The sequence below is a fragment of the Drosophila grimshawi genome, unplaced genomic scaffold (assembly GCF_018153295.1).
Source record: "Drosophila grimshawi isolate 15287-2541.00 unplaced genomic scaffold, ASM1815329v1 contig_1377, whole genome shotgun sequence".
Classification (NCBI taxonomy): Eukaryota; Metazoa; Arthropoda; class Insecta; order Diptera; family Drosophilidae; genus Drosophila; species Drosophila grimshawi.
Window position 1 is genome coordinate 12852443 of NW_025062900.1, and position 16624 is coordinate 12869066.

General features: G+C 37.1%; 2 protein-coding genes across 3 annotated transcripts in view; both read right to left on the bottom strand.

The window, feature by feature from the left end:
* Positions 1-594: 594 nt before the first annotated feature.
* On the bottom strand, positions 595-7427 carry LOC6561464 (protein eyes shut). 2 transcript variants are annotated; one of them, XM_001988331.2, is made up of 5 exons: positions 7111-7425; positions 2699-2873; positions 2519-2636; positions 1698-2452; positions 595-1230 (listed from the first exon to the last, which is right to left on the bottom strand). In XM_001988331.2, the coding sequence occupies exons 1-5, from the start codon at positions 7417-7419 to the stop codon at positions 743-745; spliced, it is 1845 nt and encodes a 614-aa protein (XP_001988367.2). In that variant the 5' UTR covers positions 7420-7425; the 3' UTR covers positions 595-742. The 2 variants fall into 2 exon arrangements, with proteins under 2 accessions (XP_001988367.2, XP_032592131.1); XM_032736240.2 differs by having other exon boundaries at positions 1133-1230; positions 1694-2452; positions 7111-7427.
* A 2094-nt stretch (positions 7428-9521) lies between these two features.
* Positions 9522-16624, bottom strand: part of LOC6562450 (angiotensin-converting enzyme) — a 49114-nt gene continuing 42011 nt past the window's right edge. Inside the window, exons 8-9 of the mRNA XM_001988328.3 lie at positions 10287-10427; positions 9522-9997 (exon numbers count right to left, since the gene is read on the bottom strand). Coding sequence (XP_001988364.1) covers positions 9679-9997; positions 10287-10427 — 460 coding nt within the window. The 3' untranslated portion in view covers positions 9522-9678. The remainder of the gene's footprint in view (positions 9998-10286; positions 10428-16624) is intronic.

Consider the following 16624-nt stretch of genomic DNA (forward strand, 5'->3'; position numbering starts at 1 on the left):
TTATTATTATTATTATATTAGTATTATTGAGGTTAATATGACTTTTGATTATGAGCGTCTTATGACTTGTTTGATAAACTATTTGAATATATTTAATAGCAGAAGAAAGTCAAATTTTGAATATGAACAATCGACTTAATTAACATAATCTAAATAGACTCAGACATTACTCATACGTATACGTACACATCGTATCAGCATTAAGCAACTCAGAATTTGTTTAAATATGTGTATTTATTAAAAATCTGAATCAGGCCAACTTACGAGAAGACCACCGAGACGAGCTCGCCGCACCAACTTATCTGATGCAACAACTCAAGAGTCTACAAAACCTGAACCAATACCACTAGAACCTACAGCAAAAACAAACCTGTCAACAACAACTAGTTCATCAACTTCATCTGCAATTACAGTCAAATTCAGCAAACAACCAACTAGCACAAAAACCAGCTTACAACAATAATATATATAAAATATCCCCTACCAGGCCGCCTATGACAACAACAAACCCAAAGCGATTTCAGCTACAAATGATAAAATTAAAACAACAATTCGAGTATTGGTAAAAATTTTAATGTATAATTCATAGAGTGTTATGCAAAGATACAGATTATATGGCAATCATATTTTTGGTGCTCAATATTTTGATGAGTTTTTAAAATTCGAAGATTTTCGGATAAGATCTGAAATGATTTGAATTTTGATATAATTCATTTTTGAGGAAGATTTGTCGTTGTGAAATTCACAAATGAGCTATCCTGCGCGTTGTAATCTGATTGGGCACCTGCAAGAAGTTTGAGTTCTGCGGCGGTATAATCAAGTGCGAAATATGTGAGCCACCAGAAGTGTGGTGGTGTTGCTGATGGTGATGGTGGGTTGAATGACTATTATTCTGTTGCGGCTGGATGGTTGGCGGTGCCGGAAGAAAAGCAGTTGCTGTGGTTGAATGCGGATATCGGAGCTGCGAGGTTTGCGGTTGCTGTGGTTGACGGTCCTGTTGCTGCTGCTGCTGCTGATGATGATGATGGTGGTGGTGGTGTTGAGGGTGGTTGTGCTGCAGCTGTTGTTGCTGATGATAGCGTATCTCGTCATACAGATGCGAATCAAGGCTGCCCTTGCGTGATTTGGGCGTAATGACAGAATACAGTGATTCCTTTCTGGCATAGGCGTAGGGCGGCGTTGTAATCGAAGAGTTGTTACTTGGCGTATCATACAGTTCCGGCAAAGACCCTGCAAGGAGTTCAAGGATTAGCTTAATTTCAATTTATATTTAGTTAACACGATAAATAACTTGATTTTAAAATTTGAAATAGGTGAGGACCCTCTATTTCTTATTAATTATTAATTAATCAAATTGTTATGAACATCAGTTTAGTTTCATATTTAATCTGTCTCGTTAAAGATATTTTACGATTTCTGACCTCAAATAGGAGTAGGTCCTTAAATTCCACATTCTGAATTTCAACTATTGATAAAGATAAATCAGTGAAGTCATAATGTCTATAACTTCTATAACAGTTCAAAATAAACAGTTGTTTTAATTTTTTTTAATAGGAAAACTTTAATTCTGGTTAAGTATATATATTTTTATACTGTCCCGGAAGTATTCTATGTGAGAGTGGAAACTAATTTAATTTTCCTAATGTCAAGTTATTCATCGATCCGTCCTCTTAGTAGGAGGGGCGACACTTACATACCCTCGTTCGTTTGGGACTGATTTGACGGCAATATAGTTGGTGGCTTTGGCAGCGGACTGTGGAAGATTTTACCCATCACACCAGACTCACTGATCACAACTTCAGGATTGGAATGTCCGTGAGTGCCGATCGTGCCATTGGCGTTAAAGATTACGGCCTCCTTGTGGACATGAAAGCGCCTATAGACATAGAGGAAGCCCAGCGTTATGGCAATCATGAGTATTAGCAGCATAATGATCAGTGTGCTCAGCAAGCTGGTATCGTGTTCGTGGGAGCTGTGACTGGGATTGCTCTCGCCAGCAGCGAATCCCGCCAGATTTAGCTGTGGTGAATGCTCCTGCTGCACACTGCCACCGGCATTCGTGATGACGTGGATAACCTCTGGAGCTGGCACGCCTGCAACTGCGGCCGATTGTAGATTCTCCAACAAGGCATTGCTTGACTCGTGCAAAATGATCTTCGGCGTATGCGAGGACTCCTTAATCAGTATGACCTCGGGCAGTGGACTGGGCGTCACCTGCACATGACTTTCCTCGGACATGCTGCCAATGCGCTTGGCAATATTATTGATATTGTGCGTTAGATTTGCCATTGTCGAATTGATGGTCTCCAGCACGACATGGCTGACATTAACGGCGCCAGTCTGATCCGGACCAACACACTCACCCGACTGCGGATGACAGCGTTTCTCAGGACATTCGCAGGCCTTGCGACACATAACGCCATGTGTGCCCCTCGGACAGGGCTGCTCGCAGCTGCAATTGAATGCAAATTTGATTAAATACAATTTATTAAGTTTTTATACTGATTATGCAACTTACAATTGACCCGACCATCCAGCGATGCAGTGACAGACACCCGTCTTATTGTCGCAAACGGCATCATTGCGACACTTGCACGGATTTTTGCAGTCCAATCCCCAGCGATCATGATCACAGCCTGCAGTGAATTGAAAACCCATTAAGTGCTGCATAATATTTGATCGTGATTTGTGTACTCACGCTGTGTGCAGTGTTTGCCAGTGTAACCCTCCTCGCAGCCGCATATATCTGGCATTAGACAGTTGCCACGCCCACAGCCGCCGCGGCAAATGGGCTTGCAGCTGGCATGGCTGTCGGAGAGATTGCCCTCATAGCCTTGACAGCAAAAGCGAACTGTGCGCGTTTTATTCAGTCGCTAAAACAGAAATCAGAGGATCGATGATATGAGTCAGAAGCATTAGTAAATGAAGAGAAGCTAAGAATTACAGAAGAATATAAAATGCGTCATGAAGTGGAAGATTTATTGCTATATAACAATTATATTGTACACATTTTTCTTTTAAATTTTTAACCACAATTGACTAATGTTATGTTATGCGCTTATCATTTCTTTAGCTTTATCAAATATCGCTTCCTGTTGCGGCGTAATAATATTTTCAGAAACTTAGTCAAAATTCGTTCAGTTCTTATTTCGAGTGCAGCTTGTAAGCGAGCACGTCTTAAAGTTTAATAAAAGCCTCATTTGGGTAAAGCAAATTAAACATGCAGGGTTTTCGGTTTTGGAGTTTAATCTGCGGCTCTTGGCTGTTGCTCCTAGCATCAAGTGCCAACGTTGAAATCGAGACTATGCAACGCGATATTCAACTTAATGCACCATTGTCTGAGTTGAATTTACCAGAGTCTTCTAAATCAGAGGAACCATTACGAAAGTCTTCTACATCAGAGGAACCATTAGCAGAGTTTTTTACATCAGAGGAACCATTTGCAGAGTTTTCTACATCAGAGGAACCATTTCCGGACATATTTTCTACCGAACCTACAACAACAGAACCGAGCACCGCACTAAGAAGCCATCCTTCGAATCCTATGAGAGCAAAAAATAACTGGGTTATGGTTATCGTAGTTCTGACTACAGTTCTCGTCGGGAGTGCCGCTACTTATATCATTTATAAGATACGGAATCAGAGATCCTATGATATCTAAGGACCTGAAACTGTTATATTCGAGACTATCAACTGTTTCACAAGTGGAGTCGATGTGGATCAAGCTGTAAATTAAATTGAGAAGTAAAGTTAATGTTACTAGGGCTGGTTACATTAACTTATATATGTAATAGGTAAAATTGTTACAATAATTAAATAATTTTGACTTGAACTTGAACACAAATCACAGTAACGAATTTTAAGTGAGTGAATAACATTTTACGTGAAAAATTATAAAATCTATAATTATATAAAGATCTAATAATTAAATGTAATAATAATAATAAAGAAAATTCAATTAAGTTTATTGGATTCTTTTGTAATTCATTGTTGCGTCATAAAAATGCTTTTGCTTACATTTTATTCTCCATATTTTGGTGTTATTGTTTATAAGTTTTTTTCACTGTTAGATTTGATAACTTATGTGTGCATTAGTTTACTGAAATTGCTTGAAATTTTATGTATGGGAGAATCTACATAAACATGTATGTGTAAATGTGCTTTTGTACTTTTTTCATATTGTGAAAAATTCAACCAGTTAATAAGCTAAGAACTTAATTAGTTTTAAACTTTTTTTTATTGTTATTCAAGTCCTAAAAGTGAGCAACACTAATTAGCTTAATCAAAAATTGAGCCCAATAGTATGCAACAGAGCGCCTTGCTTGAAGTAAACATCAAATCAAAATTATTCGCAAGAGATACAAGTAAGAACGCTACAGTCGAGAGAGCTCGACTACGGTATAGCTGTTCAATATATATTATAAGATTTGCGTGTTTTTATAGTGGACATGTCTAAATGGACTCGGCTATTGACCCTGATCAAGAATATAAATACTTTATGGGTTTGGAGATGCTTCCTTCTGTGTTTTGGACAAAACCATTATACCACTATTAACCCATTCAATGGCTCAGGGTATACAAAATTTAAATATAAATAGCCGCAGTTGAATTGAAAAGAACTTAATAAAATGCACATATTTTGATTTACTAAAATATATGACATACATTTTCTCATATAGATTATCATCCATTCGCTTCCGCATGAATTTCATATCGGTTAATGAATATTTAGTGAAGAACATATTGAGGCAGTGTTGCTTTTACTCAATTCAATGTCAACTCAACTTGAACTTTGTAACACTGCTCCGTTCTGGATAGTTACAAGAGCTTTAGAACTGATTATGATAAATCTGAGACATATATATTCACCCCACCCACACACACACACACACTCACACACACACACACACACACCCCTTGAGTTGCCAATTTAAGTGAATGAACTGAACTGAATGCCAAGCGTTTCTCACAATCATCTGTGCCCAGTAACCGGTGCCCAGTGCCCTGAAGCGTTTATACTTTTCATTCAGTAAAATCTCCGCCCAACTTACGCATTGTTCTGTGTCTCTTGTTGTTGATGAATTTGTAGCTGTTTACTGTGTATCTGCATTTGTGTACCACTGTGTGTATGTGTGTGCATAAATTAATAAGGCGGAAATTTTAATATAAACACTGATATTCGATTCGAGTTGTGTGCTGTGCTGTTCCATTGTAAACATAATTAAGCGCAACTTTAAGCACAGCCTTTTGTCAAATGGTCACCATCAGCGAACGGACTGTTTTTGGAGTAACACTCATGCGTTGTACTTGCTTAGTAATTGAATACACATTGAGCAATGTTACATATGCGACATATCGCATTACGAACACAAATCGTAGAGCTTCCAGCTCAGCTCTCTACAACTTTTCATCCATCACACTGGCAGTCAGGCACATCAATCATCGTGGGGTACGGTTTTATATAATATACTTGGATTGTGTATATATCTTTTGGCACTTTACCTCCGTTACTAATGCTAAGACCGAAACTAGTTTGAAGCAACTGTTTAATTTCTTATAAATGAGTTTACGCATTGCTCATGCGATTTAATTTCATGTTAATTAATTACTCGCGATTGACAATTAGCGACGGTATTTTATGTGGACAAGCATTTGTTTTTTGTCTCTGCGAAATCACACATTTTAGCATTTTCCTAACAATGCCGCAATGTTTGTGTACTTAACAAGCTGGGCTCAATTTCAGTGGGATCTGGCATCAATATTATTTTTCAAATCAGAGATCCGAAACCAAGTGTCCATCTAAAGTCATTGAATTGATCATGCATTTACAAAATTACTCGATTTTTTTTAGTTTTAGTTGTTTTCCCCAATTTAGCAAACATCCATGTTGAAATCCAAAATAGTTAAATTATGAAACTAATTTGCAACCAGCTTAGCAGCAGCAGCAAGCAGCATTTACGCTTGTGTGCACATAATTAGACTCGAAACTCTAAACTAAAACTAAACCAAAACTGGCTGCATCTTATGGCCAGTTTGATCGTATGTTGACGTGATGCAATCGAAAGTGTGTCAACAGCTTCGGCGTCAACTGCAGCAGTTCGCATGCACATATGAACTAAGGTAATGGAGCACTTAATAATCGTTGCTCTAACTGCGAATATTTACTAGATTTTCCACTTTTGCTTGCACTTTCCATCACTGACACCATGACATAATTATTATTTTTTATACAAAAAAAAAAAAATTCAAAAGATGGAAAAAACGACAAAAACCAGCCAAGCCTGATTAGGAACCCGAACAAGCAGCCGGATTCTGACCATATTTGATACCCATTTGTTTTGCTCGATTTATATTGGTTGGTTTTTTTTTTATTTTATCACCATTAACTATTTAAGATAAAATGCTACTCCCTTAAATAGTAAACTAACTCAGCTGTTTAGAAGTAGTTGGAAATAAATATAATTTTAATCGATTCTGTCTATTTTTAATCAATTCTAAAGTATCTAAAAGTAGTTCAAAGCTTTTTACACTAGTTCATCTTTACTCAGTCATAAAAAATTACTAATAATAATACTAGGATACTAAAAATTAGACAATTTATTAGGGTATTCACAGATTGATTTTATTTAAATTCAAATATCATGTTTGCGAAACGGGTGCCCAACAGTTCCGAGAAACTCTGACAGCCAAGGACATTTTCTGTGCTTGGAACATGGGTCAAAACCGGTCGCAATCCACAAAGTTTCAGAAATGTTTGTACGTACACAGCTGCAACTTCCGTACAGTGCAACAGAGTTTCCATTTGACGCTTGCGCAACTCTTTAAGACATATATAAATCGCAAGATATATATATATATATTTTAAAACAGAACCCATTTACCGTGGCAAAATAACCAAAGCCGTACAATTTGTGGGATTTCGCAGCGAATCGTTTCCCGGTTGGTGGTTTGGCGACTGTGGCAAATGAAATCAGGTTTGTGGGGCAAGTGGCTAAAATTTAGCAAGACTGGAGGTGTTGCCACCGATCGTGATGACGCAACAGCCGCCCGCTATGGCAGAGCTAATCACCTGCACAGCTGCACCCAATCTACACCACATACAGCACTCACCTGCACCCGCATCACCTCGCGCATTTCCGTCTGGAATGAGGAGCAGCGCGGTGGTATCTCCAGGCACCAGCTGGACGTGCGCACTCGGACCGGCTGCACCTCGGGCACCTGCACCACCTCCACATAGGGCTCCTCGCGTGTACAGATATTGCCAAAGCCCTGTGTCGAGGGCAGAGCCATTGCTGTTGCATTCACGTCCTTGAGGTATGTATTCACACGCAGGCTACTGTTCTGGCTGCATATGCAGCTCAGTTGTAGCAACATTAGCAACAGTTGCCGCTGCAACACACACTTAATTGCCAGTTTCATTTTTAGATTTATTCAATAACTTAAGCTTTGACTTAAATGTTATAGAAATTTATTTTTAATTATTTATTCAGACGAATAAGCATTTCATTATTGTATATTTATTTATAAAATCGATGATTGTTGTATAAAATCATGATTTTTTTTAAATAAATTTCATTTTTTTGTCTTAATAAAAACCTTTTGAATTATAGTTATTTTTTAAATATTTTTTAAAATTATTATTTTAAGTATTGTGAATTGAAAGTTTTAATAGGTGTATTTTTTAAACTTTTTATAATATATATTTTTATATTATTTGCGTTTTATATTTTTTGAAAAACTTTCCGCACAGAACACAGTGAGACTTTATATTATTATTGTAGTGATCAAGTTCCATCACTTTCGCTCAACTTTCGTTTGATTTGTTGACTAAGACTCTGATTCTATCCGCTCCAATTGTGATGCGTGTGCACTTGGAACGCGACTCTGGTAATGACTGTTCTTCCCGTTGGCTCTGATTCAACAGCTCGTCTGGTCGCGTGTTCCTTCTCCAAAAACAGTGAACAGTGAACAGTGAACAGTAAACAAATGTAGAAAAATGTATACATACATAAAATACACGCATGTGTATATCAAAATTGTTGTCATTGCAAATTGGCGACGTCGCCGACACTTTTGTCGAGTTAATGAAGGCCGCAGTGCAGCGGCAGCGACAGCGTCAGGGGCTGAGGCTGCTGCTCGGCGACAGGGCGGAAGTACGCACTGCACAGTTAAATTCTACAATGAAAGTGAAATGCGACACAAACGCACACACACAAAAGTCTCCACTGCAGCTGCACTCGCAACTCGCCATCCGATCGAATCTCGTTCAGGCCAACCGATTGCAATGCCCTCCCCACACCTTGCCAGTCTGGGGCGATGACGATGATTGCTTCTAATTGAAATGTTGATAATGTCCTTAACATGCTGTCGCTTATTGTTGTCGTTGTTGTTGCAGCAACAGCAAGGCAAACGCGCTTTTGTTGTTGCATTTGCGCTTTTCTGTTCACTCGGGTGACGAAACGTGGGAGAATGCATAAATTACCGCAATTCGAATTTTAAATGAAGACCGATTTTTTTCTCTGATTGACAATTAACATTTAGAAGTTTAACGCGATCATTAAAATAATTGCAGTTAAACATTTGATATAAGCTTATCCATATGCACCTAAGGAATTTCATTTTTAATTGCTTTGTATATTTTTTTGATTACCAGCGGTTATGAAATTAAATATTTGAAAATACATAAGTTGCAAATATCAATGTCATATCGTATTAATATTCGTATCATAAGAAGAAAAATGATTAGTCATTGCGAATTTCACTCTATTTTTATAATAATTCGCCTAATAATTCTTTGAGTAGCTAAGTAAACAAAATACTTGCCTCCAAGCTTGCACTGTAGTTGACATAAGTTGATGATGATAATGGTATAATATCCTTAACAGCACTTACACAAATCCCACACTGACTCTATTATCTTGTTGATTGCAACGGGCATGTAAACAACGTGACCCCCCAACCAGCCGCAAGCTGTGATTCCCTCCTCACTCCGTCTTCAATTCCATAGCTAGATGGAAAACTTGCTCTACTACTTACTCAAGTAAAGTATCTGACTTCTTAGACAAACTTTAGAGCATTGTCACAGAGCTGACAGACTTTTCAATGTAATTCCACAACGCCACAATGCCTCACCTCCGACCCACTAGCCAGGCCACGCCCCGTTCTGCCCCTCGATGGCGCTGATTATCTTGTTTACACTGAAGTTCCAGTTGCAGTTGCTGTCACTTGCGGATTGCAATTTATTAAATCAAATTTACAAAAACTATTACGAAAAACCAGTTGAGAGCTGCAGCTGAAACACGATAAACAAAAACCGCAATTGCCGTCGAAGCACTGTGTTTATTATTTTTATTACCCGATTAAATTATGAACTAAGAACAACAACCACAACAACAGCAACAACAAAAGCAGCAGTTGAAATGTGCGTGCGACGCTGGCGTTCCAATGACCCGCATCGCTGCTGCTGGTTTCCCCAATACACCCTATAATCCCGAACAAACAGGTTTTCGTTTTGTTTTATTTTAGTGGCTTTTAAGGTGCCGCTCAAATTTTTATTGTGTTTGTTTAAAGTTCTATTTAGAATTGCAGTTGGCATTGAATCAAGTTCAAATTGACTATTAACAACTTGAGTTAGCGGAAATGAAAATATTTGTAACAAATAAAATATAAGTTTGACTCTTAACTCATGCTAGACAAGACAACCAGGTAGCACAGCCAGCTGCTGAGGAAAAGTAGCAGCAGGTTCAGTTCCCGGCAAGCCGCGCCATTGTAGTAGCCGCCAAAGACCTGCAGTCCGGCAGTTTCGATGCTGCGCTTACAGTAATCCCCATCATAGTTCCAGCCCACATACTCATTGGTGCGCAGCGCCTCCAGACGCAGCCACTCCTCCAGTGGAGCAAAGTACTCACGCAGAGCGCTGCCATCCAGGCGGCCCTCGCCCAATGTTTCCTGCAGCACCTCCTGCCACGGCTGGGAGGCACCCTTGGCCATCATATCTCTAAGGAAATCAAAGAGAGTGAAACGAAACATTTTAAATAATGCATATTGCATATTGCAAGCAGAAAACATTTGTAATAAGGTAATACTAATTTTGGTCTGGCTGGGTTTTTCTGAGCTTCCCCAATTCAAGCAATAAATGTTGTTCTATCCTTCAATTCAATTACAATTAATTAATTGCTTAAGAATTTGTGGACTGTTTTTAGTTCACATTAGATAAATAATAAAGAAAATAAAAAATGTAATATTTATAATATAATCAATAATTATTCTATTGGTTCCCAACTTACTTTAAAATATTGCCCGCGGCTGGCTGCCGATAGATGTCGCATTTGTGCAGCGGTTTCCGCGGATCGTTGGGCACATATTGGCCAGCGGCTCGGCACATGCCGCGATATAGCTGAAACTGTAGAACCGTGGAGAAAAAGTATCTGCAAGATACAAGACAAGATATGGTATATGGTTAAAACATGACTTTTAGAATGGCAACAGTCACGCTTATTGACCACATATAAGGTAAAAATAATCAATTGTTCTGCGGTGAGAGTTGTACAAAAAGCTCGATGACTTTTTGTTGTTCTTGCTGCTGCTTGCTGCTGTGGCTCACATTGTGACTCAAGGTCGCACCACAATTACAATTAAACCATAACAAATTACATTCGGTTTTGCATTACGAAATCATGCAAAAATCTGTTTTATGATCCGGCAATTGCAATTTGCTCAATGGTGACCCGATTTTGAAAAACTAATGTTTTTGTTCATGATTCGACCTCTACATTAATTCAATATATCAATTTGGAAACGTGATTGTAGCTCTAAATTCATATTAAAATTGCCCTCAAAAAGTATTCATGAAACGGTTTAAACAATAACTTTGTCAAAGAAGGTAAATCAAAGTAACCAAGAAATCTACTAACATTGGGTAGCTTTAAGGACGGATAGTCTAATCAGATATATCGGGGCATTGACGAGCTCCTAACCTTAAGGGTGTCGGGTTGTATACTGTTATACCTTTGGTATCAGAAAAAAAAAAATTGTAGAAGATACATTTTATTTTCGTTTTTTTTCTAAAGTGTATACAAATTTCGGTTTGCTAGCGGAACTATCATCTGACGCTCTTAATGTCTCACATTCGAATCGAGATTTTAGTGGACCTCGAAGACAATTCAATTAATTTTCACCCATGCTATTTATATTTTTATAATATACAAATCATCAAGCTCAGGGTCATCTTAAGAGCTGATGACTATTGTGGATTCGATTTGAACATAGATATTCATAGTAATATGCCGAGTCATAGGTAAGAAATTTTATATTGCTTATAATTTTTCAATATTTGGCACATCAACGAATATGAATGAGTTAATTTTTGACTGATCCGAGAACAAGTTCAGCTAATGTTGGTTTTCACGCAGAATAAAAGAACTGCTGAAAAAACTAATGAGTTTTTTTTTTCATGTTAATTATGCAAAAGCAAGTTCTCCATTTGCGAAGCCTAAGAATACCTCATAAGTTGGTTGCTAATTTATCAGTTGTTTAAGGGGATTCACACATTTAACCAGTCGCTGTTATTTATATTGAAAAAAATAATATATGATTAATATTTCGCTATCATCTATTAACGTAAATTAACAATAGCCTTCGGCTGTGGTCTTAAATGTTGTATTTATCATTTAAATGTTAATCCAAAAATAAAGAGAAGTACATAGATTTCAATAATTGCATATTTTGGTCTCTGATTAAGCAGGAAGCAGGAAGTTTGGAGCCAAAGTCATTTGATGCGACATCTCGTAGCATGTACGGAATGTGCGGCCACAGAGTTTTGATGTGAGATCTCGAAGTATTTAGCTGTAGCTTCCGTGCCAAAACCGCACTTGTTTTGGCAAGTAAAATGAATCATTTGCCATTTACCAGGTTGCCAACTCTGAATTGAAAGCGAACGCAAATCAACTGCAGAGCAAAGAGTTATGGAACCGTGCATTAGCACTGAGCAGTTTAACGACATTGCTCATACGCCCCGCAGCCCCAAAGCAGCAGCTGAAGCATAATTGGAGCCGTTTCGTGAATGGCTTTAGAGCATTACAGAATTACAGATTTTTCAAATATTTCCCCCCCATTGCTCGATCAATTGCAGTGTTTGGAGCGACGCGAAACACATGTTCCATGTCCAAAACGAAAAAGCTGAAAAGAATTTTCGCAACATTTAATTTTAGCAGCGCAAAAAACAGAAGAAAAATTGGACTAATTGCCGACAATGTTTGGTGCTAGGACTGCCTGTTTGACTGTCTGACTGACTGATTGGACGACTGGACAACTGGACGACTGCTGAGCCCGCAGTCAGTGTTTCTGATTGAATGATTGAGTAGCAGTGGCAACTGTTGAGACACAGACCCAGGCCAGGTAGCCAAGTAACCAAGTAGCAGCACCAACAACAGCTGCCACCTAATCCCTGTTATTGGGTCATGCCTGAGACATAGTCTTGCAGTCTTCGTCTGTTGGTCTCATTGAGCGCGTCTCAGGGAAAATGTCTGGCGACGATGTGGCAACTGCTGCCAAGTGCCAAAAACATAACACACCATATGATGTTGATATTGCAGTTGCTGTTGATACTGATGCACTTAATGGGACTTTGGAACGCTGTTTCTGTAACTTCTGCAGTCGAGTCACGATCGCAAATTGTGAAAAATGTGCATTAAAATATTGTTGCTTTTTATCTTCCTCCTTAAATGTTTTCATTGGTCAATGGGTCATGAAATGTTGAAAACAGCTTTGTGTTGATTGATTGGGTCATAAATACGAATATCTATAAACGTTTGTTGTGCTGTGCTAAAGACAAAGCCGGTTCTTGGAAGTATGGAATATAATATAAATACCAATTAAAATTAAATTAAACAGAATTAAGACATTTAGCCAATTCGTTCGAATGGCTGTAACTTGAGTGAATGATGTCGGAGCTGGGAGTGTTGTACCATTTTGAACTCGTGGAAATTAATAGAATATAATGAATTGACCTATTTTGACATAAGAATTAAGGTGTTCGTTGCCTACTTTTGTGATTTGAACAATCGCATTAATGTAAAAGTATGCCGCGCATTTTCATTATTCTTGTCTTTTAAACAGAGTAAAAGTATGCAGTGTAATATTAAATATGTAAACTAGAGTACCTAATGCTAATTCTTTTTACCTAGGATTGTAAGTAGCCAAAGAAGCAAAATTGAACTTCTTTTTCATTAATTAATTAATTAATATTTAGATTCTTACGTATTGGGGAAAGTAAATTAAATAAAAGTGTGTTTTTCTGATGTGAATAAAATACATAAAAGATGAACTTGAAAACGGACTGCCATTATCATATAAAGAATATTTTTATAATTATGTCTGCATATGTCGGAAACTCCCGGACTAATTCATAGCATAATCAAGTTATTTCGGTTAAAAATAATTAACATCGACGAAAGTTATATTTTTATTAATACTTGCTCTTAAATGTGATTAGGTGGTAATAGTAGAATTATGTAAAGTTCAGCATGTCCAAGATACTAGTTAATTCTCTATTGTTTTGATTGTTCTATTAGATTAACTAACAGTTGCAAATAACTTTTCTCGAATATTCCCAGTTTTGAAATAAATACCACAAGTAGCGTTGAAATAAAAATTGTCCTCATAGCTTTGCCACAAAAATGTAGTTACAAAACCACATTACAAGACAAAGCGGCAAATGTCAAGGCCAAGTCGTAAAACAATCGAATAACAATGACAAACTTTTGGTGCTTTTTCAAGCGCAACAGTGTGAAAAAATATGACAACAGCACCAAGCACAACAATATTTAAAAAAAAAACATAAAAATAAATCAAAACAAAAAGTAAAATCCCAATTTGAAGAAAAAAGTTGTGTCAAACAACGAAATTACATGCCCAAAAGATTGGACATGCCAAAATGTTGGTTGTCAGGCGCATCCAGCGAAACGTTTGAATGCATTCGCTTGCTGGTCGCTTGGTCGGTCAGTTGTTTAGTGGGTTAGTTAATTAGTTGGGCTGTTGGCTGGGGGTTGTTTGCTGCATTGGACATTGAACCACATTTGTGTGACGGACTGGACACAGCAAATAACAACTCCAATGACCTTAAAGTGCTCACATTAACGTGACATTCACAGCACACAAAATGCACATATTCAAAGTCGAAGCTGATATACGATTATGCATAGCCATAGATATCGCCGTATCCATATCCATAAAATGTTTCGAGTGCAGTAGCCTAATGAAACAAATTCATTGAGAACATTTACGATACCGCTGGACAAAAAGATATAAGCTCTAAATATATGTATATCAGTAATTTGACTAATGCAATAATTTCTAAATATTTTCAAACCCGAAGAGGAATTTATTTTATTATTTTTCCATTTATTTCTACTTATACTTCATCTGCAAGAAAGAGGAAAAGAGGAACAGAAATGTAGATAAATTATTTAAATACATTTTTTTTACTTATTTCGCATGCACTAGAAAATTTTGAAGATTCAGTTTATAAATAAATAGAAAGGAATATTCAGCTGATATAAAAAACCGCCTTTTTTGATGTAATAGATTAACAACAAGCAATAATTAAGCCAGTAAGTAATATAACAACTGGTATTGCACTTTAAGAGAGAATTGGATCAAGTTCGAGCGTTGCTGGTTGGCTTTTTACCCAATCGGCGATTTATGTTGACTGCCTTCAGCGCATTGTGGAACATGAATTCAAGTTGATTTTTGTATTTTTTGTTTCTTTAGAGAACGAGACTGAAATATTTTGATTTATGCGCACGGATCTTGGCACGGATCTCAAGACCGATCGAGAATGGCGCAACTGCTGACGGTATGAACTCAAATTAAATGCTAATTAGATGGCAAGACGGCAAACGGATCTGGCACAACAATAACTATAACTAATGATGTAATTAAAAACAGAACAAACTAAGTATCAGCTAATGATTTTATGTAACAGCTGAAACAGAACTCGAATTCGAATTCAGATTTAAAACGCGAAACGCGAAACTGAAAGTGCATTCAAGTTGCTTGCATTGTGTAACGCACCGCATCGACTCGGCGACAACAACAACAGCAACTTTAGCTCTATTTATGGCCAAGACAAAAACCGGCCCAACTTCTTGTTTGCGACTGCATCCGCAATGTTTCTAAACGGCCGAAACGGCGTCCAAATAAAAAAGCAAAAGCAACAACGACTGCAAATAAAAAAATAACCCAAATAACGAAGTATAAAGGAAGCTGTGCTCTATATTTTTGCCTCAATGCATTGGTTGATGTCGTCTCGATTTTGCTGTTTTTGTTGTTAGTCTTTTTTTTTTTTCAGTTTACACGCCAGTGGCGCTTAAATGATTTGCGGCTGACCACAACGATCATGCGCAAATGGCCAACAGGGCGTATGCTTGATGCCTGGCCATTTAAGCACAATCACACATGCATATATACAAATAGGCTGGCCAGATCGATCGTTTGGGCGACAGCTGCTGCAACATTTTGGCATTTTGACATATCAAGTGAAAATTTAGTCGATTTCCGACAGCCGACCAGTTTTTGTTGATGCTCGCCTCGCCTTTTGACTAAGCAAAATAATCAAACACAAAAAAAAAATAGACAATGAAACAAAAAATGAATGTGCATAGATTAAAGATAAAATTAAAATAAATCGAAAAGTTGTGTTTTTATCAACACATGGGAAAGTCGAAAATAATAAAGGGCTTAACTGATGGACGTAGCGGACGTGTGAAGGCTAATCAAAAGCCTGACTGTATTTCCTGCTTCTGTATTCAAATCAAAGGCATAAATTTGTTGTATTGAATTAAAGTAAATGCCAATCAGATTTTTTTTATTTTATCTAGGATTTGAGATTTTAAATATTTGCTTAAAATGTACATATTAATTAAAATCAATTGATAGTTTTGTAGAATTCTGCTGGCAATAATTAATTATTTCCAATTTTTCTTTAAGTATTTTATTTTCGACTATTGGATCTCTTAGTGACAGCTGCTAATATGCGCATAATTGATGGATAATTATATATATAGTTTCTATCTAATCTGAATTTCTGAATCTAATTCTAATTATAATTCTATCCAATCTGAAAATCGGAATAATTTCCTGGCTTCACTTATCCCTGCCTTATCTATTGTATCTGTTTTTTCCACTTTTCTTTCCTTTCTTATATATATCAGCTAATCACATATTTAAGACATTGAATAAACGCCTTAACTTTTTAAGATTAAACACATTATCATTAAATATTTAAGTAATTTAAAAAATATTTCCTTAGTCATTAGAATAATATCAATTCGCAGCATTCTGCAAATCGCATCCATCTTGTGTATATAACATTCTCAGGTTAAGTTTTTTTTTTCCACACGCTTGGCAATTTTCTCAAGACTATTTCCTAAGTGACTATGTGTAGCTGCAATCCACTGAAGATCTGCATATGTGTAGCATGCATCATATAAGAGCTGCTGCAGTATGGCACAATTGTGTGAATTATCGCATGGCAAAAAGACAATAAGAAAATCTAGCCCAAAAAAATGTAGACCTCGTGTCGGCTTTCTGTTTGTATTGTGGCTGTAATAATCTATAATTATAT